The sequence below is a fragment of the Prosopis cineraria genome, unplaced genomic scaffold, assembly GCF_029017545.1.
Source record: "Prosopis cineraria cultivar Desert tree isolate PC_DT_omini unplaced genomic scaffold, ASM2901754v1 PC14, whole genome shotgun sequence".
In the NCBI taxonomy this organism is placed as follows: domain Eukaryota; kingdom Viridiplantae; phylum Streptophyta; class Magnoliopsida; order Fabales; family Fabaceae; genus Prosopis; species Prosopis cineraria.
The window spans coordinates 3,721,270-3,743,646 of NW_026555345.1; the positions used below are offsets into that span (position 1 = coordinate 3,721,270).

Consider the following 22,377-nt stretch of genomic DNA (forward strand, 5'->3'; position numbering starts at 1 on the left):
GTCCGCTCGTTTCTCCCTTTCAGTGCAAACACAGTGTATTTCTAAGCTAAGCTAACCCATCTGCTTCTCTCTCTCTCTCTAACCACCACCGCCTTAACTCAACATCATTCTCGTGAATTCCGTTCCTTTCTCAATCTCAGTTACACTCACTGCTACCATTTTTTTTCTGTTCATGGAAGATGCGGAGTGGGTTCTGGTGCAAAGGCCCCCACAGAAAGACTGGTGGAACCCAACTTCGTTGAGTAATGCACAGGATGATCCTTCTAGGCCATTGAAGCTTACTTTTTCCGGTCCCGCGACGCATTGGACTGATGCTATTCCTATCGGCAATGGCCGGCTTGGTGCTATGGTTTGGGGTGGCGTAGCTTCAGATATTCTGCAGCTCAATGGTAATTACACATCGTAATCTTGTTGCTTTGAACCCCACCGAAATGGCTTTTAATTTGGAGTTCTTAGGTTGAATGACAATGAGAATGAGGCTTTTTGAACATCTGGGTCTTTACTATAGCTGCTAATAGGAATTACTCTTGAAAAGCTAATACAGAGATTCTTGCTTTTCTTTCTTCCTTTCTATGCTGAGTTAGGCAACTTTTTTTCATGCCTCTTCACCACAACGAATTCTTTAATTACAAATTTTCATGGACCTATGAAACTTAGTCAGTCTCACGAACAATTAATTGATACAATGCAGTCGATGGTCATTGTAATTTGTTGCCCCGTAGGTTGGTTAACGCGGGAAAAAAAAGACATAGTGGATTCTATGTTTTGGTTTTTCTTGACCTTTATCATGAGTCCCACATTGGGAGGTTATATTGGTGGAGTGTGATTCATAAGTTAGCTGGCACCCTCCCCATATGAGGTTCCTTTTGGGGTGAGTTTTACCCAGAGGGCTTGTGATTGTGACGTTAGTGCTCTTATTGAAGGTTGCCGTTTGCGGAAAGGGCCTCCCACGGAGAGGCTGACTTACAGAAGGCTAAGTGAAGCACTGTGGAGTGTGAGCCATCACAACGCTGGCTCTTGAGGGGTGGGCTATGTTATGAGTCCCACATTGAGTGTGAGCCATCACAACGCTGGCTCTTGAGGGGTGGGCTATGTTATGAGTCCCACATTGAGAGGCTACATTGGTAGAGTGTGGTTTACAAGTTACCTGGGCACCCTCTCCCTATTAGGCGCTTTTTGGGGGGTAAGTTTTACCTGGAGGACTTGTGGTCGTGGCAACCTTGTTCTGATTATTCAATTTTTTTGGAACAGTAACTTTAAAGGGCACAGAAGATTTGGTCGACTGCATTATGTCTTTGCTCCTAGATTCCATAATCTTTTTGCATATCCTTTAAGATGATAATCCGGAGTTTTTGTTGGATTCCGCAAGAATTGATTAGAACTCTGCAATTTCGGTGCTTTAACATAAATGGCAAGTACTATAGGCATTATGATTTGTAAATTCATTATATTAAGATTTTAAAGATATTGGGATCATGTGTTCTGCATAATAAATTGTTTAGCTCTCTTTCCTCGAGTATTTAGCATAAAGACTTCAAGATGTGTCATTCTTTTATAGAGGACACACTTTGGACGGGAAACCCTGGTGACTACACCAATAAGAAGGCTCCACCAGCACTTGCTGAAGTCAGAAAACTTGTTGATGATGGAAAATACTCTGCAGCAACAACAGCAGCTGTCAAGTTGTCAGGAGATCCTTCTGAAGTATGCAAAATTTTATTCTATTCTTATCTGCCCCTAATCAAATTTTAGGATTGTATGAATTGGACTAGTTTTATATTGTTGTGGGTTGACTCCCACTTCATGGGAAATATATTATATATGGAGAGGGAAAGGAAAAACTGGATGGTTATATAGAAACTGTAGATAGACATGAATATGTTTCTGAAACCTTTTCTCTTTGTCCAGACTTGAAGTAATACAAATTCATTTTAAAACCTATTGTATCTGCTTTATATTTATTCTGTCAACTTGAAGTAGTTAAAATAAACAAATAGTGGGGACTCATATACTTTCTTGATGCTCTTAGATTTTAAACACTTGAAAGGGGAAAAAGGGAAAAAGAAATTAAAATAAGAGATGGCTGCTGCCTGTAAAGTTAGATATGTAACAGATTTGATAATAATCCCTAACACTAGCTTTTGTTTAATCTTCATTGTCCTTTAAGTCTTTATTTGTGCATGTAACAGTGGGGATCATTGAGAGACAGAGAGCTTAGAAAGACCTCTTTATCTATTACACATAGTAACAGCATGCAACTTTCAGGGTGACTGTTCTACTTAAATTTGCCTCAGTCGTTACCCAAGAACCCCTGAAAAAGTATTAACCACTTTGTGCTAGTAGCATAACCTTAAAATAAGAAGACTAGTAACACAAATCTTCTCAACTATTGTTTTCATTCTTGGTCTACCTATGTTTTTGCTTAAATGCTTGTTTAGTTAGTAATCAGTTGATTTTTACAGTAGAAGTTTGAATTAAGAAAGCTTTATAGGGCATTAACGTTATTCCTGACCATAATTTCTTGGTATGAAGGTTATCAACTTCTTGGAGATATCAAGTTGGAATTTGATAATTCTCATCTTGCATATTCAAAAGAGACTTATTATAGGGAGTTGGATTTGGATAATGCAACAGCAACAATAAAATACTCTGTTGGTGATGTAGAGTTTACCAGAGAACATTTTGCTTCTAATCCAGATCAAGTGATAGTGACAAAGATTTCCGCAAGCAAATCAGAGTCATTATCATTTACAGTGTCTCTGGATTGCAAATTACCTCACAAGTTGCAGGCTAGAGGCCAAAATCAGATAATTATGGAAGGAAGTTGTCCTGGCAAGAGGAAAGCACCAAAAGTGAATACTGATGACAATCCAAAGGGAATTCAATTCTGTGCAGTTCTTAATTTACAGATTAGTGATGACAGAGGAACTATACATGTTTTAGATGATATGAAGCTAAGAGTTGAAGGTTCAGATTGGGCTGTTCTGCTTTTGACAGCTTCCTCTTCTTTTGATGGGCCCTTTAAAATGCCTAAAGACTCTAAGAAGGATCCTACTTCTGAGTCCCTAAGCAAAATGAAGTCAATTCAAAATTTGTCGTATGCTGATCTTTATGCACATCACATGGATGACTATCAACATCTATTTCATCGTGTCTCATTGCAGCTTTCCAAGAGCTCCAAGAATGTTTTGGACAAGAGGAATTCAGATTCCTCTATTGGTAAAATGGTGCCCAGCAATACTGTTCCAACTGCAGCAAGGGTCAAATCTTTCAAAACTGATGAAGACCCTTCTTTTGTGGAGCTCTTGTTTCAATATGGCAGATATCTGCTAATTTCTTGTTCACGTCCTGGAACTCAGGTGGCAAATCTACAGGGTATATGGAACAAAGACATTGAGCCTGCATGGGAGTATGTTTTTCCCTTTTGCCTGACTCCTTTACTGAAGAAAAACTAATACTAGGCTTATGCTACAGTTTAATGATAAGATGGCTTAAGGTTTTGATGGGAAACTCACTTTTAATTGTAGGAAATTCTTGACTATTTAGTGCATCTAAGAACTTTTGGAATCATTGGAAGCTTTTTTCTGTTTTATTTTTTTTTTTATAATTATGCATTCTGGTTTTTTTTTGGATTTTTATCTATTTTATTTTATTTTATAATTATTGACTATTTTATTTTTCTGTTTTATCTATTATGCATTCTGAAGAAAAATTAGCCCTGTCGCTAGTTGTGTGATAGTTTTTTTGAAACGTTTTGAACATGTTTGTTGGTTTATTCCCTGGATTTCCACCCTTCCTTCTTTATCCCCTTTCTTATTCCTTCCTCTCCCCATTTCCCCCTTACTGATTCTACATCAGGTTGCTTTTTTTAAAGGAATTTGGAATATGAATTTTATATCTAGAAAATATTTGCATCAAGAACTCATGAAAATTGAAGCGTAATTTGAGTTCTCTCTCTCTTTTGGTATGTGCTTCAGTGGTGCACCTCACTTGAACATCAATCTTCAAATGAATTATTGGCCGGCCCTTCCTTGCAACCTACACGAGTGCCAAGAGCCATTAGTTGACTACATATCCTCTTTGGCAGTCAATGGAAGTAAAACTGCCAAGGTAATTCCTTCTTTTCGCTGTCTACTTCATATTTTGCTTCACTTGTACAAGGAAAAGATCCTTTATTGCCTGTCAGTGAATTTGCATTATACTATGAAACCTAACATTAGATTAGAACAATTTACCATCATTGTGGAACAATGCCTTCAGAATACCTACCAGGAGAACAATTTTATAGTAAAGGGGCTGAAACTAAGCAAATTACATTTCGTTTAGCAGCTGGCTTCCATGTTGGAAATTTTATATATTCTATCCCAAAAATATTTAATCCTCTGATCCCAAATACAGGTGAACTATGAAGCGAATGGTTGGGTTGCACATCAAGTGTCTGACATATGGGCTAAGACATCTCCAGATCGTGGTGAAGCTGTCTGGGCGTTATGGCCAATGGGTGGAGCTTGGCTCTGTACCCATCTGTGGGAACATTATACCTATACAATGGATAAAGTAAGTTCTGATTTTTCAATAAATTATCCAGACATTTATGACTTAAAATCCTTCCCACAAGATTCATGTCGCATGAAGAGACTAGTATAGGGTGAATTTGCCATTTTAATTCTCTGACTCCTCAAATTTGCTAAGATCAGGAACTATGAAAGTTGTTACAGATGAGGGTTCTTTGCAGGCCAAACTACTTTACTAAGTTCATGGCACAACAATAGTAAAGTAGAAGTATTTACATGCTTGGTTTATTTGATACTGTGATTAGTGTTCTACGAATGCGAGGGCAAAAAGATAAAGCCGCAAAACCTTTTCTTTTTTTGCTTCACTGTGACGGTAAATTTTACTACTTTAAATAACGTCTTTGTTTAGCCATGCCTATTAATAGTTTTAGGTAGAAATTGTTGCCCATTGGAAAAAATATTTGAAAGTAGAAGTTATGCATGGACATAGCTGGAATCTGTTTTTATTGTAACATGACGATAAAGATGCTACTTGTTAGAGGGAAGAAGAAGATAGAGGAGAAAAAGACTAATTCATTTCATATTCAGCTAGAGGGACAAGATACGATATATATATTCTACCCTAGACACGTGCCATAAGAAATGAGGGTCCTAGACTGTCAATACTATCCTATGGTTCAGCAATAATAAGAAAACACAGTAACAGAATGCATAAAGATGATAAAGCCCTCTATAAAAGCAGTAACATATAACAATACTCCCCCCTTAAAAAAACATCCTTGTCCACAAGGATAGTGGTAGAAGTTGGAGCATCAAGTGTTTGATAGCTGGAAGGTGTTCCCAAGTGGCATCTTCTGGTTGAGAAAATTTCCAGCGAACTAAAACTTGTGTCACTAGTAGGTTATGGTGCTTAATGAGTTTGCGGCCCAATATTTCCTCTGGTTCCAGCATAAACTGACCCTGCTCATCCACTGGAGGCAAGGTAGGACTGGCAGGTACAGCAGGGTTAACATATATTTTTTTAGCAAAGAAACATAAAAACCCGGATGCACCCTAGTGGTAGGAGGAAGATCCAGCTCATATGCAACCAAACCTATTCGTTTTACTACCTTGAAGGGTCCAAAGTAGCATGCAGCCAACTTATGCAAGGAAGAATTGTTCAAAAGGTTCTTCCTAAAGGGGTGCAACTTAAGAAAGACCATGTCTCCCTCAGAAAATTTGCATTCAGATCTGTGTTTGTTGGCTTGCTGGACCATTCAGTGTTGAGCCTTCCATAAGTGCTGTTTCAAGAGGTGGATGGTAAGCTCCCTAGAAATACAAGTTCTGTCAACTACCTCATTTGGAGAATCTCTAGTAATGTAGGGCAGATGAGTTAGCGGTGGAACCCCATATACGGCTTCAAAGGGAGACATCCCAATTGAAGAATGGAAAGTGGTATTGTACCATAACTCAGCTAGGGGCAGCCATTTGACCCATTGTTTTGGAAAATCACCTGTCATACAATGAAGGTAACACTCCAAGGAATGATTAAGCACTTCGGTTTGACTATCGGTTTGGGCATGGTAAGCCGAGGAAAACTGTAGTTGAACCCCATATAGATGAAAGAGCTCTTTCCAAAACTTGCCACAGAAAATGGGATCCCTATCGGACACAATTGACTTGGGAAAGCCATGTAACTTAACAACATTATCCATGAAGAGATTGCCACATCCACTGCAGCAAATGGGTGCTTAAGAGCCATAAAGTGAGCTGCTTTAAATAACTTGTCAACCACTACTAAAATAGTAGTTTTAGAGTAAGACTTGGGGAGGCCACTAATAAAATCCATGGAAAGCTCGGACCAAACATGATTAGGTATGGGCAAGGGTTGGAGAAGCCGTCGTGAAGCTATTAGTTTAGGCTTAAAGCATTGACACGTTGTGCCTTGATGCACATAATTGCGGACATCCTTCTCCATGCCCTTCCAATAGAAGAAGGAAGCAAGCCTTTTGTAAGTAGGATTCATGCCTGAATGGCCCCCATGCCATCAGCATGAAAAAATTTGAGCAAATCGTTCCAAAGGCCATGGTCAGCCCCCACAAACAGCTTACCTTGCCTTTTTAGTAAATGGTGCTTCCAAGTGTACTTAGGTTTAGATAGAGGATCAGCCTCTAAAGACTTTATTAGATGTTGTAAATTGTCGTCTAGAAGCCAAGAGTCACGCACTCTGATACAATGGAGAGATAGGCATAGAAATAGCCGAACAAAACCCATCAGAATGTCTAGATAAGGCATCAGCTGCTGTATTGTTGCTGCCTTTACGGTAAACGATCTCATAGTCCAATCCCCAAAGCTTATGGAGCCACTTATACTATTCTTGGCTCAAATCACGTTGCTCTAGAAGGTGTTTCAATGGTAAATGATTGATTTTAATAATGAATTTACAGCCCTAGAGATAAGAATGCCTTTGTTTAACAGCAAACACAATGGCTAGCAACTCACATTCGTAAGCCGATAATTGCCTCTTAAAGGTAGACTGTGCCTTACTAGCAAAGGCAATAGGGTGGCCATTTTGAGACAAGATAGCCCCCGTTCCATGTCTCGAAGCATCAGTTTCGATAACAAAAGTCTTACTAAAGTTGGGAAGAGCAAGCATTGAAGGGGAAATCATAGCGCTTTTGAGAGACTTAAAAGCAGATTGAGCTCAAGAAGTCCATACAAAGCGTTCATTCTTCTTCAATAACTTGGTCAAGGGACCACTAATAGAACTATAGTTTTTGACAAATCGTCTATAATAACCCGTAAGTCCAAGAAACCCCCGCAACTCTTTAACAGAAGATGGAACTGGCCAAGAAGCAATAGCGTCCAACTTCCTCGGATCAGCTTGTACGCCATCAACAGTGATAACATGGCCCAAATAATCAATCGGTCTAGCAGCAAAAGTACACTTAGAGGCCTTAGCAAAAAGGTGATGCTGCCATAAGATGGTCAAAGCCTCTTTCAAATGCTCTAAATGCAGTGTCCAGTGCTTACTATAAACCAAAATGTCATCAAAGAAGATTAGAATAAATCGATGCAAAAATGGCTTGAAAACTGAATTCATTAAACCCTGGAAGGTTGCAGGGGCATTAGTAAGACCAAATGGCATTACCATAAATTCATACAACCCTTCATGAGTGTGGAAAGCAGTTTTAGAAATGTCAGCTTCATGCATCCGAATTTGGCGATACCTTGCTCGTAGATCCAGCTTGGAGAAAAATTGTGGCCTGGTCAATTCATCCAGAAGTTCCTCAATGATTAGAATTGGAAATCTATTTTTAACCATGGCTTTATTCAATCGTCTATAGTCAACATAGAAACACCATGCACCGTCTTTCTTTCGGACTAAAACAATAGGAGCTGCAAAAGAACTATTGCTGGCTCGGATAATCCCATTGTTGAGCATCTGCTGGACGTGCTTCTTGATCTTATTTTTTTGTACAAGGCCATATCGATAAGGTTTGCAAGTGATGGGTTGATTTATTTTGAGAGGGATGGCATGATCAAATGAACGAGATGGGGGCAGTGTAGAGGGTTCAACAAACACATCTTGGAAAGAATCTAAAAGATCTTTCAATTGTTAGTGTTGACTACTCGAGAAAGATGAGTTCAATGGAAGTTAAACCTGTAGGTGATGAGGGGCATGAATCAAGTAGAGATGATCAATAGTAAGCATTGTACCCGATGAGATGGTGACTGGAGAATTGGAGTCCTGTGGGTTGTATCCCAAACCCTTCAATTCGATCAACTCGCCATCTTTATGAAATTCAAATAATTTCGCAGCCATGTCCATAGTGAATCTGCCCAAGGCTTTAAGCCACTAGGCTCCTAAAATTAAATCATAGCCTTCGATTTTCATAACCAAAAAATCAGAAGAGAAAAGAGAATCACCCATTTCCCATTCTAAATCTGAGCAATGTTTTGTAATGAGGAGTTGTTGAGTGTCAGCCACAGTAATTCGAACACCTTGCTTCTCTTGAGCACGCAACTTGAGGCATTTGGCTAGACCAAGATCAATTACATTATGCATGCTGCTTGTATCGATTAGAATAATAATCCTCTGATGTTTAACTCGGCTGATGAGTCGCAAAGTGGAAGTTCTAGCTTTACCTTCAGCAGCATTAATAGTACCCAGAGGCTCGTCAAACTCAACAAATTCTTGGGCATCTTCGAAAGCATCTGAATTATCCTCCACAAGTAAGGCAAAGACTTGAGAATCCTTAACTTATGCAAACTGCTGTACTTATCATCACACCAATAGTAGAGGCCTTTGCGTCTGCAATCATCCATTTCCCGTTTGGATAAAGCCCTTGAGGGCTTTGAGGAGGCCGACTGCCCAAGACTGGAAGAAGGTTGTGTTCTAGGCTTGTCTACAGTTGGGCTCATAGAAGAAGCAGTCTTAGGAGTTAGGTCTGATTTGAAACCCAAAGAAAAAGAGGAAACCCAAAGTCCTGTAGCTGATTGAGATGGTGAAGACTAAGAAGACAAAAAACCTTCAAGAAACCTAAGGAGCATTTTCGTGAATCGCTCGAATTGTGGCAAGCTGGCGTCTAGCTAACTTTATTGCAGAGGCCAGGGATTTTGGTTGAAGGTTAAGGACTCCTTGCTATACGTCGTCCCGAAGACCCCCAATAAAGCAATTCATCACTGCCTCTTCAGATAAATCCACTTCTGTCGGTAATTCGTCAAATTTTTCTTCATATTCTTTTATAGAATCCTTCATTTGAAGCTTTTTAAGAGCTATCATGGGAATGTCATTGTTCACATCACTAAATTTAGCCTCCATTTCTTTAAAATAGCCATCCCAAGAGGGTTCAGAAAGTTGGCATTGTTTCACAAAAGCTAAATGCCATCTTAATGCTCGTTTTTCTAGATGAATGCTCAAAAGCTGGATTCGGTGTTCAATAGGTGTTTCATCCATAGCAAAGAATTGTCGACAACGGTAAGACCATCCTCGAAGGTCTGTACTGTCAAACTTAGGAAACTCTACTATGCTATGCTTAGTTGGAACCGAACAAGGTTGGGTGGGTGTCGGAAGAATGCCCTAAAAAAAGCCAAACAAAGTTAGTGGTGTGGAAATACAAGGAGGGGAAACAGCGGCAGAAGGAGTGGCCAGCTAAGAGAATAATGGGGGTGGAGGAATAGCAAGAGTTGGTGGAGGTGTTGGTGTGTTCACAGAAGGAGTATGGGATGGTTCGCTGGTTTCGAGTGTAATAGGACGAGGTGGTGGAGTAGTAATCATGGAAAGCGTAGCTGATATATCAATCATTTGGTTCGATAACTGATTATTGGTTCGCTTCATCTCAGAAATCTCCTGGGAATGCTTGTCCAAAGTTTGTTGAGTGCTTTGAACCAATGTTGATTGCATTTCCAGGCAATGTTTAAGATCACCCACGCACTTAGTAGAGGACCGCATCTCTGGCGGACCCATGGCCAGAGAAACGGCTTTGATTCCTAAATGTTAGGGAAGAAAAAGATAGAGGAGAAAAAGACTAATTCATTTCATATTCGGCTGGGGGACAAGATACGATATATATATTCTACCCTAGACACGTGCCATAAGAAATGAGGGTCCTAGACTGTCAATACTATCCTATGGTTCAGCAATAATAAGAAACACAGTAACAGAATGCATACAGACGATAAAGCCCTCTATAAAAGCAGTAACATATAACACTACTTATCTGCTGCTGTTTTAATTAAGGATCCTGTAGACTTCTGAGATGGTGAGGGATGTGATTTCTTTATTTATTTAGTTAATACTGCTATATTGTAAATCAGATTTGCTCTGTGTTGCACTGTTGCTATTGCATACATAAAGCTAAGATTATACACAACTGATGGCTGATGTTTCTTTTACGTTAGGATTTCCTTAAAAATAAAGCATACCCTTTGATGGAAGGATGTACATTATTTCTGTTGGATTGGTTAATTGACGGCCGTGGTGGATTCTTGGAAACCAACCCATCAACTTCCCCTGAGCACATGTTCATTGCCCCAGATGGAAAGCAGGCTAGTGTTAGCTACTCATCTACCATGGACATGTCAATCATAAGAGAAGTTTTCTCTGAAGTTGTTTCTGCTGCTGAGGTGAAACTGATCTCAATGATCTTAGTACTCAGACCAATTATTGTTAATGATTATCCTAATTTTATTGTGGATGCTAAATAATTCTTGTGAACAGGTTTTGGGAAGACATGATGATGATTTCATCAAAAGAGCGAAGGAGGCTCAGTCTAAGATTTTACCAACCAAGATTGCTAGGGATGGTTCCATTATGGAGTGGGTGAGAAATTATATTTGGTTTTGTCCAGTTGGCCAATTTTGGCATTTTTTTTATTTGTCGTATCTAGTTCTAATGTATAGGCTAGTAATTGCATTTAAGTTATACACTGTTTTGTGTATATGGCAGGCAGAAGATTTTCAAGACCCAGATGTACATCATCGACATGTTTCACACCTCTTTGGCCTGTTTCCAGGGCACACAATAACTCTTGAGAAAAATCCAGACCTCTGTAAAGCTGTGGATTATAGTCTGTATAAACGAGGTTTGCTATGAGAACTTTAGAAGCTAATTTATTTCGTGCAATGAGTTATTTTAATATTTTAACTATTAGGTTGATAAAATGTACTTTGAGAGAGTTGGAACATGTGAATTCAAAGTCATGTTAGACAGGGTATTCAATGCAATGGGTTTGAGATCATCTGCCACTAAGGTCTCTATTTTGTTCATCTATAAGACTATTTGAATGGTTCACCAGTCAAAATATGCGTAGTCTAATTAAAAACCACTATATATATGCTCAACTGTGTATACATGTGAAGTTGTATATTTGTTTTCTCTACTATCTAGAGAAACGCTGCAGTGGTTGATGTTCTTGCATAACGCTACAGGAGAAGAAGGTCCAGGGTGGTCCACTACTTGGAAAGCTGCACTGTGGGCACGTCTACATAACAGTGAGCATGCGTATCGCATGGTAAAACATTTGATTGACTTAGTGGACCCTGATCATGAAGCTAATTATGAAGGAGGACTTTACAGCAATCTGTTTACTGCACATCCTCCTTTTCAGATTGATGCCAACTTTGGGTAAGCTTTTAAAAGTGAACCACTCTAACCTTTTTTTTTATTGGTTCAATTTTCAGTTCTTCCATATTAAAGGTTATGATTGTTTAATTATTTACAGCAAGTTGTTGCAAATTGTTCTGGGCAATAGGGACCCTACACCATAAATTTATGCCTGGTCACCCTGAAGGGTTAACTCAGTTAATAGGGAATACATTCTTTACTTATCAAACTGGATTAGAACTTCAGAAGCGTAATTCTGAATTTACTAGGGCAATATGAAAGTGTCAGAGAGCGCATTCTTAAAAGATTGCTCAAGGAGGTTTTCGTGCAAAGCTTGAGAACACTTCTATATGTGAATTTATGTAGCACTTGTAGACTGCAGTCATGCTAGAACATGTTATTGATATGAACATTTCGGTGATTACCATGTCCACGTACATTAATTGCACTCTACTCTGGTTCTTGTGCTCCAAAACGTGGTTCAGTTCGTTGGTTCATATTGCCTCTCTCCTCATTTCAGCTGGAGTGCTATTTCAGGGTATCTGTAATCTGCAGCAGCAAACTCATAAATTCTGCATAATTTTATTTTTTTTTTGGCTGGATTTTTTTTGGGGGACAGGTTTTCAGCAGCAATTGCGGAAATGCTTGTACAGAGCACAGTGAAGGACCTGTACTTGCTTCCTGCTTTGCCCAGGGATAAATGGGCGACTGGTTGTGTAAAAGGATTGAAAGCACGAGGTGGAGTGACGGTCAACATCTGCTGGGAAGAAGGAAATTTGCATGAAGTTGGCCTTTGGTCAGAAAACCATAATTCCCAAGTGAGGCTACATTATAGAGGAACAAGAGTCTTGGCAAGTTTATTAGCAGGCAGGGTTTACTCTTTCAATAACAAGCTCAAGTGTGTGAGGACATATTCAATAGCTGAAGTGAATCCTTGATTCTTGTGCTCATAATCTCATAGATATGGATATGATTCTTGGAAGTGCAATTTTTTTCCCTCGGCCCTCGTAATAAATCTACGAAGGAGGATTGTTTTCATTTACATACCTTATCATGGGATTTGATGTTGATGGTCATCTAAAACTTACCATCTTTTTGCTGCCTTCCCATTATTCACCATCAGTCATTTAGGTAAGGAATGATGGAAGATCAATTAAATTGCTTCCTTCGTACTATTATTACTCTGGTATCATTGCATTATGAATGTTCTGTTGACTTGGGAGCTTCAAGGGGTGATAGTCTATGTTTGAGAGATTATTCTAGGAGATTAGGACGGGAAAAATTTATTATACTTCATTTTACTAGTATCATTCTTTGTGGATTTCTTTGTTGATCCTCATAATTTTGAAAGGTTAGACTATTACTCCTTACGCTGTCCATGTAGCATCACTATCACACTGTTAATTTTTGCCTCATATTCTAACTGTGTATGAGGATCTTCACTCTTACAACTATCGTGGCTACGTGAGCCAGTTTTTTCTGTTGTTTGTATGTTTAGTATACGAAAAATTGTTCTATAAAATGGAAATGAGAAATAAGTGCATTTTTTTATTTTTTTTCTAGAAATACGTTTTAACTTGCTAAACATTGTACAGAGAAGCAACCAGCTGAATCAGAGACGAACTTCAAGCTTGATGAACTACTAGCCAAGTAATACTTGAGCCTATTACGTAATGCCTAGCAAATGAACTCTCCTCCAACTTAAAGTCTAAAGAAGTATCTATTGATGGATGCATCCTCAAATTCTCTTTAGATGATTAGTTTAGTCAATCAATTTAATATTAATCAAGAATTTTTAAAATTTAATTGCTACCAATTTATTATATAATCAATATTCAATCTGACTTAAATTCTAATATTTCAATTAATTATGTAAATTTTGAATTTGAAAAAGTTAATCATTTGGCAATTATAATTTTGATTCAAGTAAAAATTAATTTATTGAATTTTAACTTGGTGCAATTTAGCTTCAAATTCTCTATGATTTTTATTTAATTATAACTTAGTTCTTAAATTTTGATTTCACTTAATTCTTATATGTTTAACAAATGTAAGATGTTGGTTCTTATATTTTAAAAAATAAAATTAGAAGAATTAAATTTATTCTGGTAGCTTACAGATTAATGTTTTAATTAGTTAAAATTACATGAATGAGTGCACTGAGGTTAAGAATTGAGTTTCCGTTAAGGTGAGTTGCATTGAGCAAAATATTTGAAATTTAAGGAAAGATTACTAAGTAGGAAATGATTAATTTTCTCATTGTCTTAATTTCATTATGTATTCAAATTTTGATTTAAAATTATGTACTTAAATCAGTTAGTCTCCTTGGCCCAAAAATAATAATAATAATATCACCAGTCAGTTAGGCCCCCGCCAACGCCAGTCTAAACCCTAGCAAAGCCCTTATTGGCTTCCTGCCACTGTGGTTTTCACTTGTTTCTGCGTAGCTCAGACGATCACCTCAGGCACAAATGGCGTGGCGTTCTGGATCTCTTTCTCGCTCATTGATGTCTACAGCTAGAGCTTCGCTTCGCCCCGCTCCATCGCCTCTTCCCCGCCTTCGTCCGCCGACCCTCACCGCCCCTCGCCTTCAAGCCCGCCGGTTTTCCTTATCCGCTTCCAGGTGCCATCTTTTTGCTCATTCTGAAGTTTCGATTCCATGGCCTCCCACTAATCGTATAGTTTCGAAATGCTTCAAGCGTAGACGTAATTAGGCATAATTATGGTCGATTTTAGATTGGTAGGCCGGGACTTTGCTCTGATCCACTATTTTGAGATTTGAAGCCTTGGATGTTTCTACATCCAATAAACATTTTTTAAGGACACCATTTCTAAACCTGAAAGTAAAGGATTGAATTGCTTTACGAGTAAACTGGAGGGACTATAAGTAACAATTAGGCCAACTACAAAATGCTCTACTCAATTTTTCTCCTGTATTCTCTTTTTGGCCAATAAAAATTCTTCTCTTATATTTTTATATCATCTGGAATTGATTAGTGTTTCTTCCTAGCTTTTCTATTTTTTGACTTCAGGTTTTGTACTTGTGTGCTAATATGCGTTGTTTTCTGCGTAGGAACTTGGGGGAATTAGGATGCACACAATCTCTTTTCCTGCTACATGGTTCGATGGCTACAACATGTCTCTCATCACACTTTACTGTCAGTGCTCGTGCTTGTTGCGAGTTGTCCAATGGTACCTTCCGTCGTTCTTGTCAAGATCGCTAGTAGTCTCTCTTTGTGAGTCTTGCTGTTTTAACTAAGGACACAAGAAATGAAAACGCATTGTGGCTCGTTGTCAGTTTTTTTTTGCCCCCCCAAAAACTCTCTTGGAATATAATTATCGTTGTCTCACAAGTCATGACCCATAAGGCACCAGAGCCTTAATTTGTAAACCTAAAATATTGTTCAGGATTAATAAGTGCTGTATTGCTCACGGTGACCAGTAAGTTGGACCGAAGTTTCCAAGTTTTTGGATCTGCTGGCATCTATGAAAATTATGGGTGATGCGCTAGGACATGGCTATAAAATCTATAGGAGGACATTATTTACAAGCTATGTGCAGTGCAGCTCATCTTAGACTCCATGCAAAACATGAGAAAAAACTTTCAAACACTTATTATAGGAACAACTAATTTGATTAGTCTCCAAACTGAATGGTGTCTAGCCAGGCTTAAACATTTGCTTTTCCTTTTTTTGGTCATTCATCTGTATATCGCTCATAATTTTGTATATTCCTTAACAATTTTGGATTATTAGAATCGGAAAATTAGTTTGCTTCTCAATATAAAATCTGGAGGCTCCTTGCCATGAATAAAAAGGTCTAGAGGTTCTTGTTTTCTCGACGGGGTTTTACTTTAGATGAGGAATTTATTGCCAATTTATTTCATGAATAAATTTGCTACTTTGACAAAAATGAAATGCTTGCAAGAGTCGTCCTTGAAATTGGCTGTGTGAATCCCTTCAATTCTACTTATACTAATAATGGGTTAACTCAATTCCTTTCACAGGTGATCCTGATTCCTGAGGTGAAGTTCTAAATCCCCTCAGATTCTTATGGTTAAACTCTTTTAAATGGCCCCCTTGATCCAGCTTCAAACAGAAGCTCTGAAACACGTGAACCTTTTTGCCACCTGTATGCATGAAATTCTTACTAAGAAGTAGAATTTGAAAGCTTCATGCAGCTAGGGAACGGTTGTCAAAAACTTCTGTCCTTAAAAAAAAAAAAAGTAATAAATATTCTCGCTCAATTAATCTAGATGCCAACTCTTATATCAAAGAAAAGAAGCTTTCTTCCTTGTTGAATCAATGCGTTCCTTCCCAGTTAAAGTGCTTGTGGGATGTGATTGTTTTGTTCTTGACAATGTTATTCAAAAAATTCCTGATCACAGTGGTTTCAGTGTTTCCCTGTGAGAAATGCCGTGCGTGAGCAAAAAGTATCATCATTTGTGAAAATTTTCGTTTATGATGCGTAAGACAGATGATCTGAATCTGATGCTTGCTGTAACGGCTTTCCTAACATTCTGATGCCTCTTAATTGACCCGTCTTGTTCACTTCATCCACAATTTTTGCTTTGTTTCTGCAGTTACCTGAAAGAGCTGTTAGATCGACATAGCTGCATTCAAGCAGATCAAGGGTCGTTAAAGAGGGTGGTATCAAAGAAATCTGTGTCAAAGCACTCATCTGTTACGCCATTACTGGCTTGGGGGAGGCTGATTTCCCTCCAAATTTCGATAGTTTTCAAGCATATTAATTTGTGCATTATATTTTTATCTGATTTTGGACTGCCTTTTTTTTTTTTGGCTTCATTTTACTGTTTGAAAATAAATTCATTTCCTTTTCGCTCGCTCTCTGGGGACTTGGATGGGCAAGAAACGTCACAAGCATGAAATGACAATCGAAAGAATTTAGAGACTGGTGTTAGCTCCATTTTTTTTTTTTTTGGAATTAAAGTGGCAGGCAGTAGCATGAAAGAAAATTACAACAAAAAGACCATAACGCGTGATATTTTTTTTTTTAATTTGGTGAAACCTATTTAACATAAATTAGACTGCATTGTGTGGGTTGAATGCGTTGTCGTAGAAGATCAAACACTGCAAATTGCGTTGTTTATTGCATTATAAATAAACTAGATTTTAGGTTTAAGTACATCAAGGATACAAGTTTAAGCATTTTATTTTTTAAGTCTCCGTGAATGAGCATATTTTGCTGACCACGAAGAAAATATAACCTAATTCAGTGGTTTGAGTTCTGAGACGTGCCACTCAAAGTTAGGCGTAACGGAACAAACTTTAGATGTGGCAGGCCTCAGCGGTCCTTCAAAATGCGAAATGTTCTTTTATTATTTTTAAATTCTAGAAAGCACGAACTTATTTTTAAAAAAAAATAATAAAATTCTTCTTAAACATATAAATGATAATTTAATCTTTTAAAATATTATAATTTTTTTAAAATTTTTAAAGATTTTTCTATATTTACTGAATTTATATAAATTATTAAATTGTTTTTATTAAAAATAAATGATTCGCAATTTTTTTTATATTGGTATATTAAATTTTTTATTTATTATTATATTGTTATGAATATAAAAAGAAAGGTTGTGAATATAAGAAAAAAATTGTGAATTATTTATTTTTTATAAAGACAATTTAATAATTTATATAAATTCATTAATGATAAAAAAGTCTCTAAAAATTTTAAAGGATTTATGGCATTTTGAGAAGTTAAATTATTATTTATATATTTTAAAAAAAAATTATTGTCATTTTTTTTATTTTCTTTATAATAATTATTCCATTGGAATGAGGGTCCTTCCTAAATTAATAAAAGAAAATCGAAGGCCACTTAAACCTCAGTTATGCATCACATGTTATTGGCCTAACTTGCGTGATTAGATTGCAACTAATGCAATCGAAATCGACACGGTACAATAACATGCCATTGTCCTACTGTCTTTCACTTTTCCGTTTGCATTTGGAGTTCGCTTTTGTATTTTAATTCAAAATAGTTAACAATTAAAATAATTAATTTTATATTTATACAAATAATCAAATGAAGGAGAAAAGCGATAAATCACAAAATTATTCAAATTTGAATCACTTCTCATGCCGAGGAAATATAGTGGACTTTATAACTGTTAAAATTATATTAAATACACACAAGAGTTTCATTCCACATGTAATTTTAGAGAATTTAATTATTCAAAATATCTATAATCATAAATTGAATGTATGTAATGCGAGAGATATAAAAGAATAAAATGAATATAAAGAATAATTTTATTTGTTTAAATTTAATTTTTTTTTTGTAATTATTGTTCAAGAGAATGAGAGATAATAAAATGAGCCTTACAAGTTTGAATAGAAGTTCAAGAAGCCCCAGGAAGACGACAACGACGTGGATACTTACTGTCTGGACAGAAAACCCTCATTTAAAAAAAAAATGGCAACAAAAACAAAACGCTCTCCATCATTTACTACTTTGCATCACCATTATTGGCAAAAATCTAATCAGGGTCCCATTCACAAAGGCAATGAAAAGCCAAAGCAATGAGTCACACCACAACTCACAACTCAATTGTGTTCACATCTTAGAAGCCTATGAGGCACTTCACCACACAAATTTTGCAGAGGCAGATCATGCAACTTACTGTGTGAATGAATGGTTTCAGAGCGACTCATGACTCCACTCAAGCTTGAGCAAAGCACTGTGTGATTTTGCAGACATGTGCAACTGCAGGTGCCTAACTTTACAAGAGCACCTTTTATTGGAAGGAAAGGAAAGGCCCAGAAGCCAGACGATGCAACTTTCACAAACAGTTTTCGAATCAAAAAGTTGACAAATAATTACCCAAATCATTCACTCAACCTACCAATCCCCAAGATGGAGCCTCACTCATGAATTCTCCATCTTTAGGCCTATCGTATCCACTCAGAAAGGAAAGTAGATCTCATAGATTCGTACGCGTTTATTTCACAGTATGCAAACAATCATCTGCCATAGTAAAAGTGATGATCCAAGACATGAACTTGAATTTGGCAAACGGGCATGGATATAAGGAAATAGGAATGGTAATTAAAAAAGTCACGTTTGGTATGTATGAAAAAGAGAAAAAATATATATTTTTTCAACGTGATGTTTGGTATGATGGAAATAAGAAAGGAATGGGAATAGAAATAATTAAAATAACCAAAATATCCTCCACTTTAGAATATGGGAATATCAATAGTTGCAACTGTAAGGGCATATCAAATTTTTTAGCCTTTATTCCTTTATGTACGGTGGTACTTAGCTGAGAGTTCTTGAATGAAGTAAGTCTTTCTTGTGGCTTTCTTATCATAACAAACTTCTAACTAATGCTAGTCGCAAGAGGCGAGGAATGCATGATGATGATTGGTGTGGGATTTGCAAGGACACTGTTGGGGACACTATCCACATGCTTCATGACTTCCCTAAAACAAAAAGCTTGTGGATGGATCACCTTCACATGAACATAGAAGATCTTTCTGAGGTGAACATTCAAGAGTGGAGCAAATAGAATGTGCAGTCCTCAAGGAAGAAAGATGATGTCCCTTGGTGTTCTTCTCAATTGCTTGTTGGCTCATTTGAAAAAGGCGGAATGAGAAGTTATTTGAAGACAAAAATACCTCTACCATAACCATTGATGCTCAAACCTTGCTATTATTAATATTTTCAATGATTGTTATAGCAAACTGAAAGGTACTATGTGGAGGCAAAAGGAGGCTCCTATATATAGTGGCACTTGGATACCACCAACCGATGACTGGTTAAAGCTTAGTGTGGACAGTGCCGACCTTAAGTTCCTGAATATTATCAACTGTGGGGGTCTATGTCAAAACTTGAGTGGTGAGTTCAAAGCTGGCTTCATATTTAACATGAATGGTAGTGACTTGTTGATTGCTAAACTTTGGGCTTGCTTATAGTGTTTAAAACTGGCCTAGAAATTTAGATACCATCAGCTAATTCTTAAATTTGATAGCTTAGAAACTATGGACTTACATAATGATAGAGGGCCCCCTCATCATCCAAATATAGATGTTATATGAAGTTCAAGCTTTATTGGCTTGTGATTGGAGTGTAGTGGTTCAGAATATCTTGCATTATGCAAATGAAGCTGCTAACATGCTTGCCAAATAGACTTTATCTTGTGTCATTGGTTTTCATCCTTTTTTTTTTCCCACCCTCTTGATTTAGTTAGTTTGTTTCAACAAGATGCTTCTACTGCTTAGAATTTTTTTTTTCATAGTTATAAAAAAAAGAATAAAAGAATAAAATTCATTCACACCAGATGTAGCATTTGTAGTGCCGTACGCTATCTCCTTTTCTCCTTTTTTTTTTTTACCTCACATTTATGCTAACCCAACATAACGTCACAGTAATTTTATTCTCTTTGAAACTTATGATTTCTTATTAAAAAAAATTTACTCTTTCAGAGAGTATTTTAAGTAATAAAATTTTAAAAAGCGTGAATAAAAGAGGGGGAAACATGTAATTGATTTGGCCCGTGCTTGTCTTTAGGTCCTAAGAGCTTATTTAGCCAATTCAACAGAATGTGGAGTTGGCTTACTTTGTATTTTAAAAAAAAAAAATCAAATACAAATACTCACACGACACATCTATATATCTACACATTTTCTCGTATATAGAAGTGATCCTTCCTCTTCACCAAAAAGAAAAAAGAAAAGAAAAGCGATCCTTCCTCCATATGATGATAGGAAATGGTGACACATAATCACCACACTCGCACATTCATTATTCACCATATGAGATATAGAACTCCTAACCTTCCCTTTTTAATCAAAGGAATGTAGCGTATCATTGAATTAAGAGGCTCTTGGCAAAAATTTATATTGTATTCATTGTCTATAGAAATCGTAACAATAATCTTTGAAAACAACTTGTGTCCAATTAAATCAATCTACTTTGGACAAAGTTGTCCAATATGTGATCTCCAAACACAAACTAAGGAAATTAGGGTACAAGAAAATTCTTTAGATAATTTCTTGCCAGTTCCATATGATTGAGGAGAACTCCATCACATGTAGATGCTGCATATATATATTTTTAATTCTTTTGAGCTAAAAAAAGAAGATTAAAATCAAAATCACAGGTAACGTAATATGCTTAACTTAGCAAAGGAATAAATCTTCATTACACTTGATATATTGTCCTAATGGCAAAGTAATCCTCTTTCACAAGAGAGGTGATGGGTTCAATCCCCCACAGGAGGGGTTCATTCTCCCTCTAACTCAAAAAAAAAAAAAAAAAAAAAAAAACTTCCTTGCATAATAGCTATGCAAGACGTACCACACAGGAGTGAAACCTTGCAATATTCCTATAGTCACTCCTAAAGTAGTTAAACAAAGGTTGGAGCTTTGCAAGGAGAGAAGAGGAAAGAGAGCAGAAATATGAAAGTGGGGAATCCTAAGTTTGATGAGAGCAACTGTGAAGATGACATAAGCATTGTTCTCTCAAGCACCAAGCAACTGCAGGTGGGGTCTCTCTCACTGATTTAGATAGACATCAAATATAAACAATCCACGCATACAAGGAAATAAAATCTACTCCGACCATCACACCACTCCTCCACTATGCTTTCTATGCATCCAATCTGATGAGCTAGATTCCTACAGGCCATTCAATCTCTCTATTCAATCCAACCTCACTCCCATCTCAAGTAATGATCATCCTGGAAGAGCATGATGATGGTGATGTAACAGGCAACAAGGAACTAGAACTAGAAATTGAAGTAATGAACAGAGAAGAGAACTATATTGAAGCAAGTGAAGGTGAGAATCCAGAACCAGAAGAGTGGTTGAACCTGAGTTTAGGAGGAACTCAACTCTCAGCAGCACCAGAATACTCAGAACCACGATCAAGATCACCATCAAATGCCAAAATCTTCTCGTGCAATTTCTGCATGAGGAAGTTCTACAGCTCACAAGCCTTGGGGGGGCACCAGAACGCACACAAAAGGGAAAGAGGAGCTGCCAGAAGATATAATCAGACTCACAAGATGACGACGACGATGGGTTTGTCCATGAACAGTCCCATGATTCGATCACTTGGAGTTCAGCCTCATTCACTGGTACACAAGCCTTACAGAGGAGGAGGAACGAGAATAGCAACACCAAGCTTTCATGAGGCTTGTTATTATGGAGGGGTTGGAATGGGACTGGAGAATTATTTCATGACTGATGAGAATCAAGTGGATTTGGTTTGGCCTGGAAGCTTTCGATTGGATCCACAACAAGAAGCCGACCCACCTAAAGAGAAAGAGTCATCAATCAAGCTGGATCTAGACCTCCGACTCTGAGAGACTCAAGAGTTTGCTCATTGGTTTTAAGAATGCACGACCCAGAGGTAGGAGATCCATGAACTTGAAGAGCAAACGTCTTGGATGATGCTTCTGCTGCATATTCATGCTACAAGAATTAGGGTTTCAGACGTTTACTTCGGGCCTTTTTTATTCCAAGGTATTTATCTTGGTCATAGCACCAGCAAAACCTAAACTAGGCGTTTTTAGTTCTTTGATGCTACAAATAATTATTGCTGTTCTGCACACATAGGAAGTCTGGTTTGCTTTCAAGCCATGCTATCTCGATTTTCTTGATTCTATTCTATGCTTCAATAAAAATATCAGTGTCGTTGATAAAATAATTATTTAGCCAAATTAAAAAAAAAAATTACCCACCAGAAAATTCCTAGGCGTGAAGCGTGATCTTGAAAGTCACTTCACCTGAGCTATAAACCAGGAAA

The 22,377-nt window shown here is 37.3% G+C and overlaps 3 protein-coding genes across 6 annotated transcripts; all 3 read left to right on the forward strand.

Moving 5' to 3' along the window:
* The first annotated feature begins 17 nt into the window (after nucleotides 1–17).
* LOC129293817 (alpha-L-fucosidase 2) lies at nucleotides 18–12,805 on the forward strand. The gene is made up of 10 exons (XM_054931931.1): nucleotides 18–389; nucleotides 1,559–1,706; nucleotides 2,534–3,409; nucleotides 3,978–4,110; nucleotides 4,399–4,557; nucleotides 10,398–10,622; nucleotides 10,717–10,818; nucleotides 10,945–11,080; nucleotides 11,427–11,622; nucleotides 12,221–12,805. Exons 1-10 carry the CDS (start codon nucleotides 173–175, stop codon nucleotides 12,537–12,539), a joined length of 2,511 nt encoding a protein of 836 aa, XP_054787906.1. The 5' UTR covers nucleotides 18–172; the 3' UTR covers nucleotides 12,540–12,805.
* Nucleotides 12,806–13,965: 1,160 nt separating this feature from the next.
* LOC129293299 (uncharacterized) lies at nucleotides 13,966–16,439 on the forward strand. 4 transcript variants are annotated; one of them, XM_054931179.1, is made up of 4 exons: nucleotides 13,966–14,224; nucleotides 14,675–14,837; nucleotides 15,608–15,625; nucleotides 16,184–16,439. In XM_054931179.1, the coding sequence occupies exons 1-2, from the start codon at nucleotides 14,073–14,075 to the stop codon at nucleotides 14,823–14,825; spliced, it is 303 nt and encodes a 100-aa protein (XP_054787154.1). In that variant the 5' UTR covers nucleotides 13,966–14,072; the 3' UTR covers nucleotides 14,826–14,837; nucleotides 15,608–15,625; nucleotides 16,184–16,439. The 4 variants fall into 4 exon arrangements, with proteins under 4 accessions (XP_054787154.1, XP_054787155.1, XP_054787156.1 ...); XM_054931181.1 differs by having other exon boundaries at nucleotides 13,970–14,224; nucleotides 14,675–14,793; XM_054931180.1 differs by lacking the exon at nucleotides 15,608–15,625.
* Nucleotides 16,440–20,910: 4,471 nt separating this feature from the next.
* Nucleotides 20,911–22,278, forward strand: LOC129293471 (zinc finger protein 7-like). The gene has a single exon (XM_054931465.1). The coding sequence runs from the start codon at nucleotides 21,299–21,301 to the stop codon at nucleotides 21,932–21,934; it is 636 nt and encodes a 211-aa protein (XP_054787440.1). The 5' UTR covers nucleotides 20,911–21,298; the 3' UTR covers nucleotides 21,935–22,278.
* The last annotated feature ends 99 nt before the right edge of the window (nucleotides 22,279–22,377 follow it).

What these genes read in the sequence shown, in the direction of transcription:
- LOC129293817 (XM_054931931.1), top strand. Translation starts at nt 173, where the DNA reads ATGGAAGATGCGGAGTGGGTTCTGGTGCAAAGGCCCCCACAGAAAGAC. An exon ending in GACATTGAGCCTGCATGGGA is followed by an intron (nt 3,410 to 3,977) that starts GTATGTTTTTCC and finishes TATGTGCTTCAG; the next exon opens with TGGTGCACCTCACTTGAACA. An exon ending in TTATAGTCTGTATAAACGAG is followed by an intron (nt 11,081 to 11,426) that starts GTTTGCTATGAG and finishes ATAACGCTACAG; the next exon opens with GAGAAGAAGGTCCAGGGTGG.
- LOC129293299 (XM_054931179.1), top strand. Translation starts at nt 14,073, where the DNA reads ATGGCGTGGCGTTCTGGATCTCTTTCTCGCTCATTGATGTCTACAGCT. An exon ending in TTTTCCTTATCCGCTTCCAG is followed by an intron (nt 14,225 to 14,674) that starts GTGCCATCTTTT and finishes TTTTCTGCGTAG; the next exon opens with GAACTTGGGGGAATTAGGAT.
- LOC129293471 (XM_054931465.1), top strand. Translation starts at nt 21,299, where the DNA reads ATGATCATCCTGGAAGAGCATGATGATGGTGATGTAACAGGCAACAAG.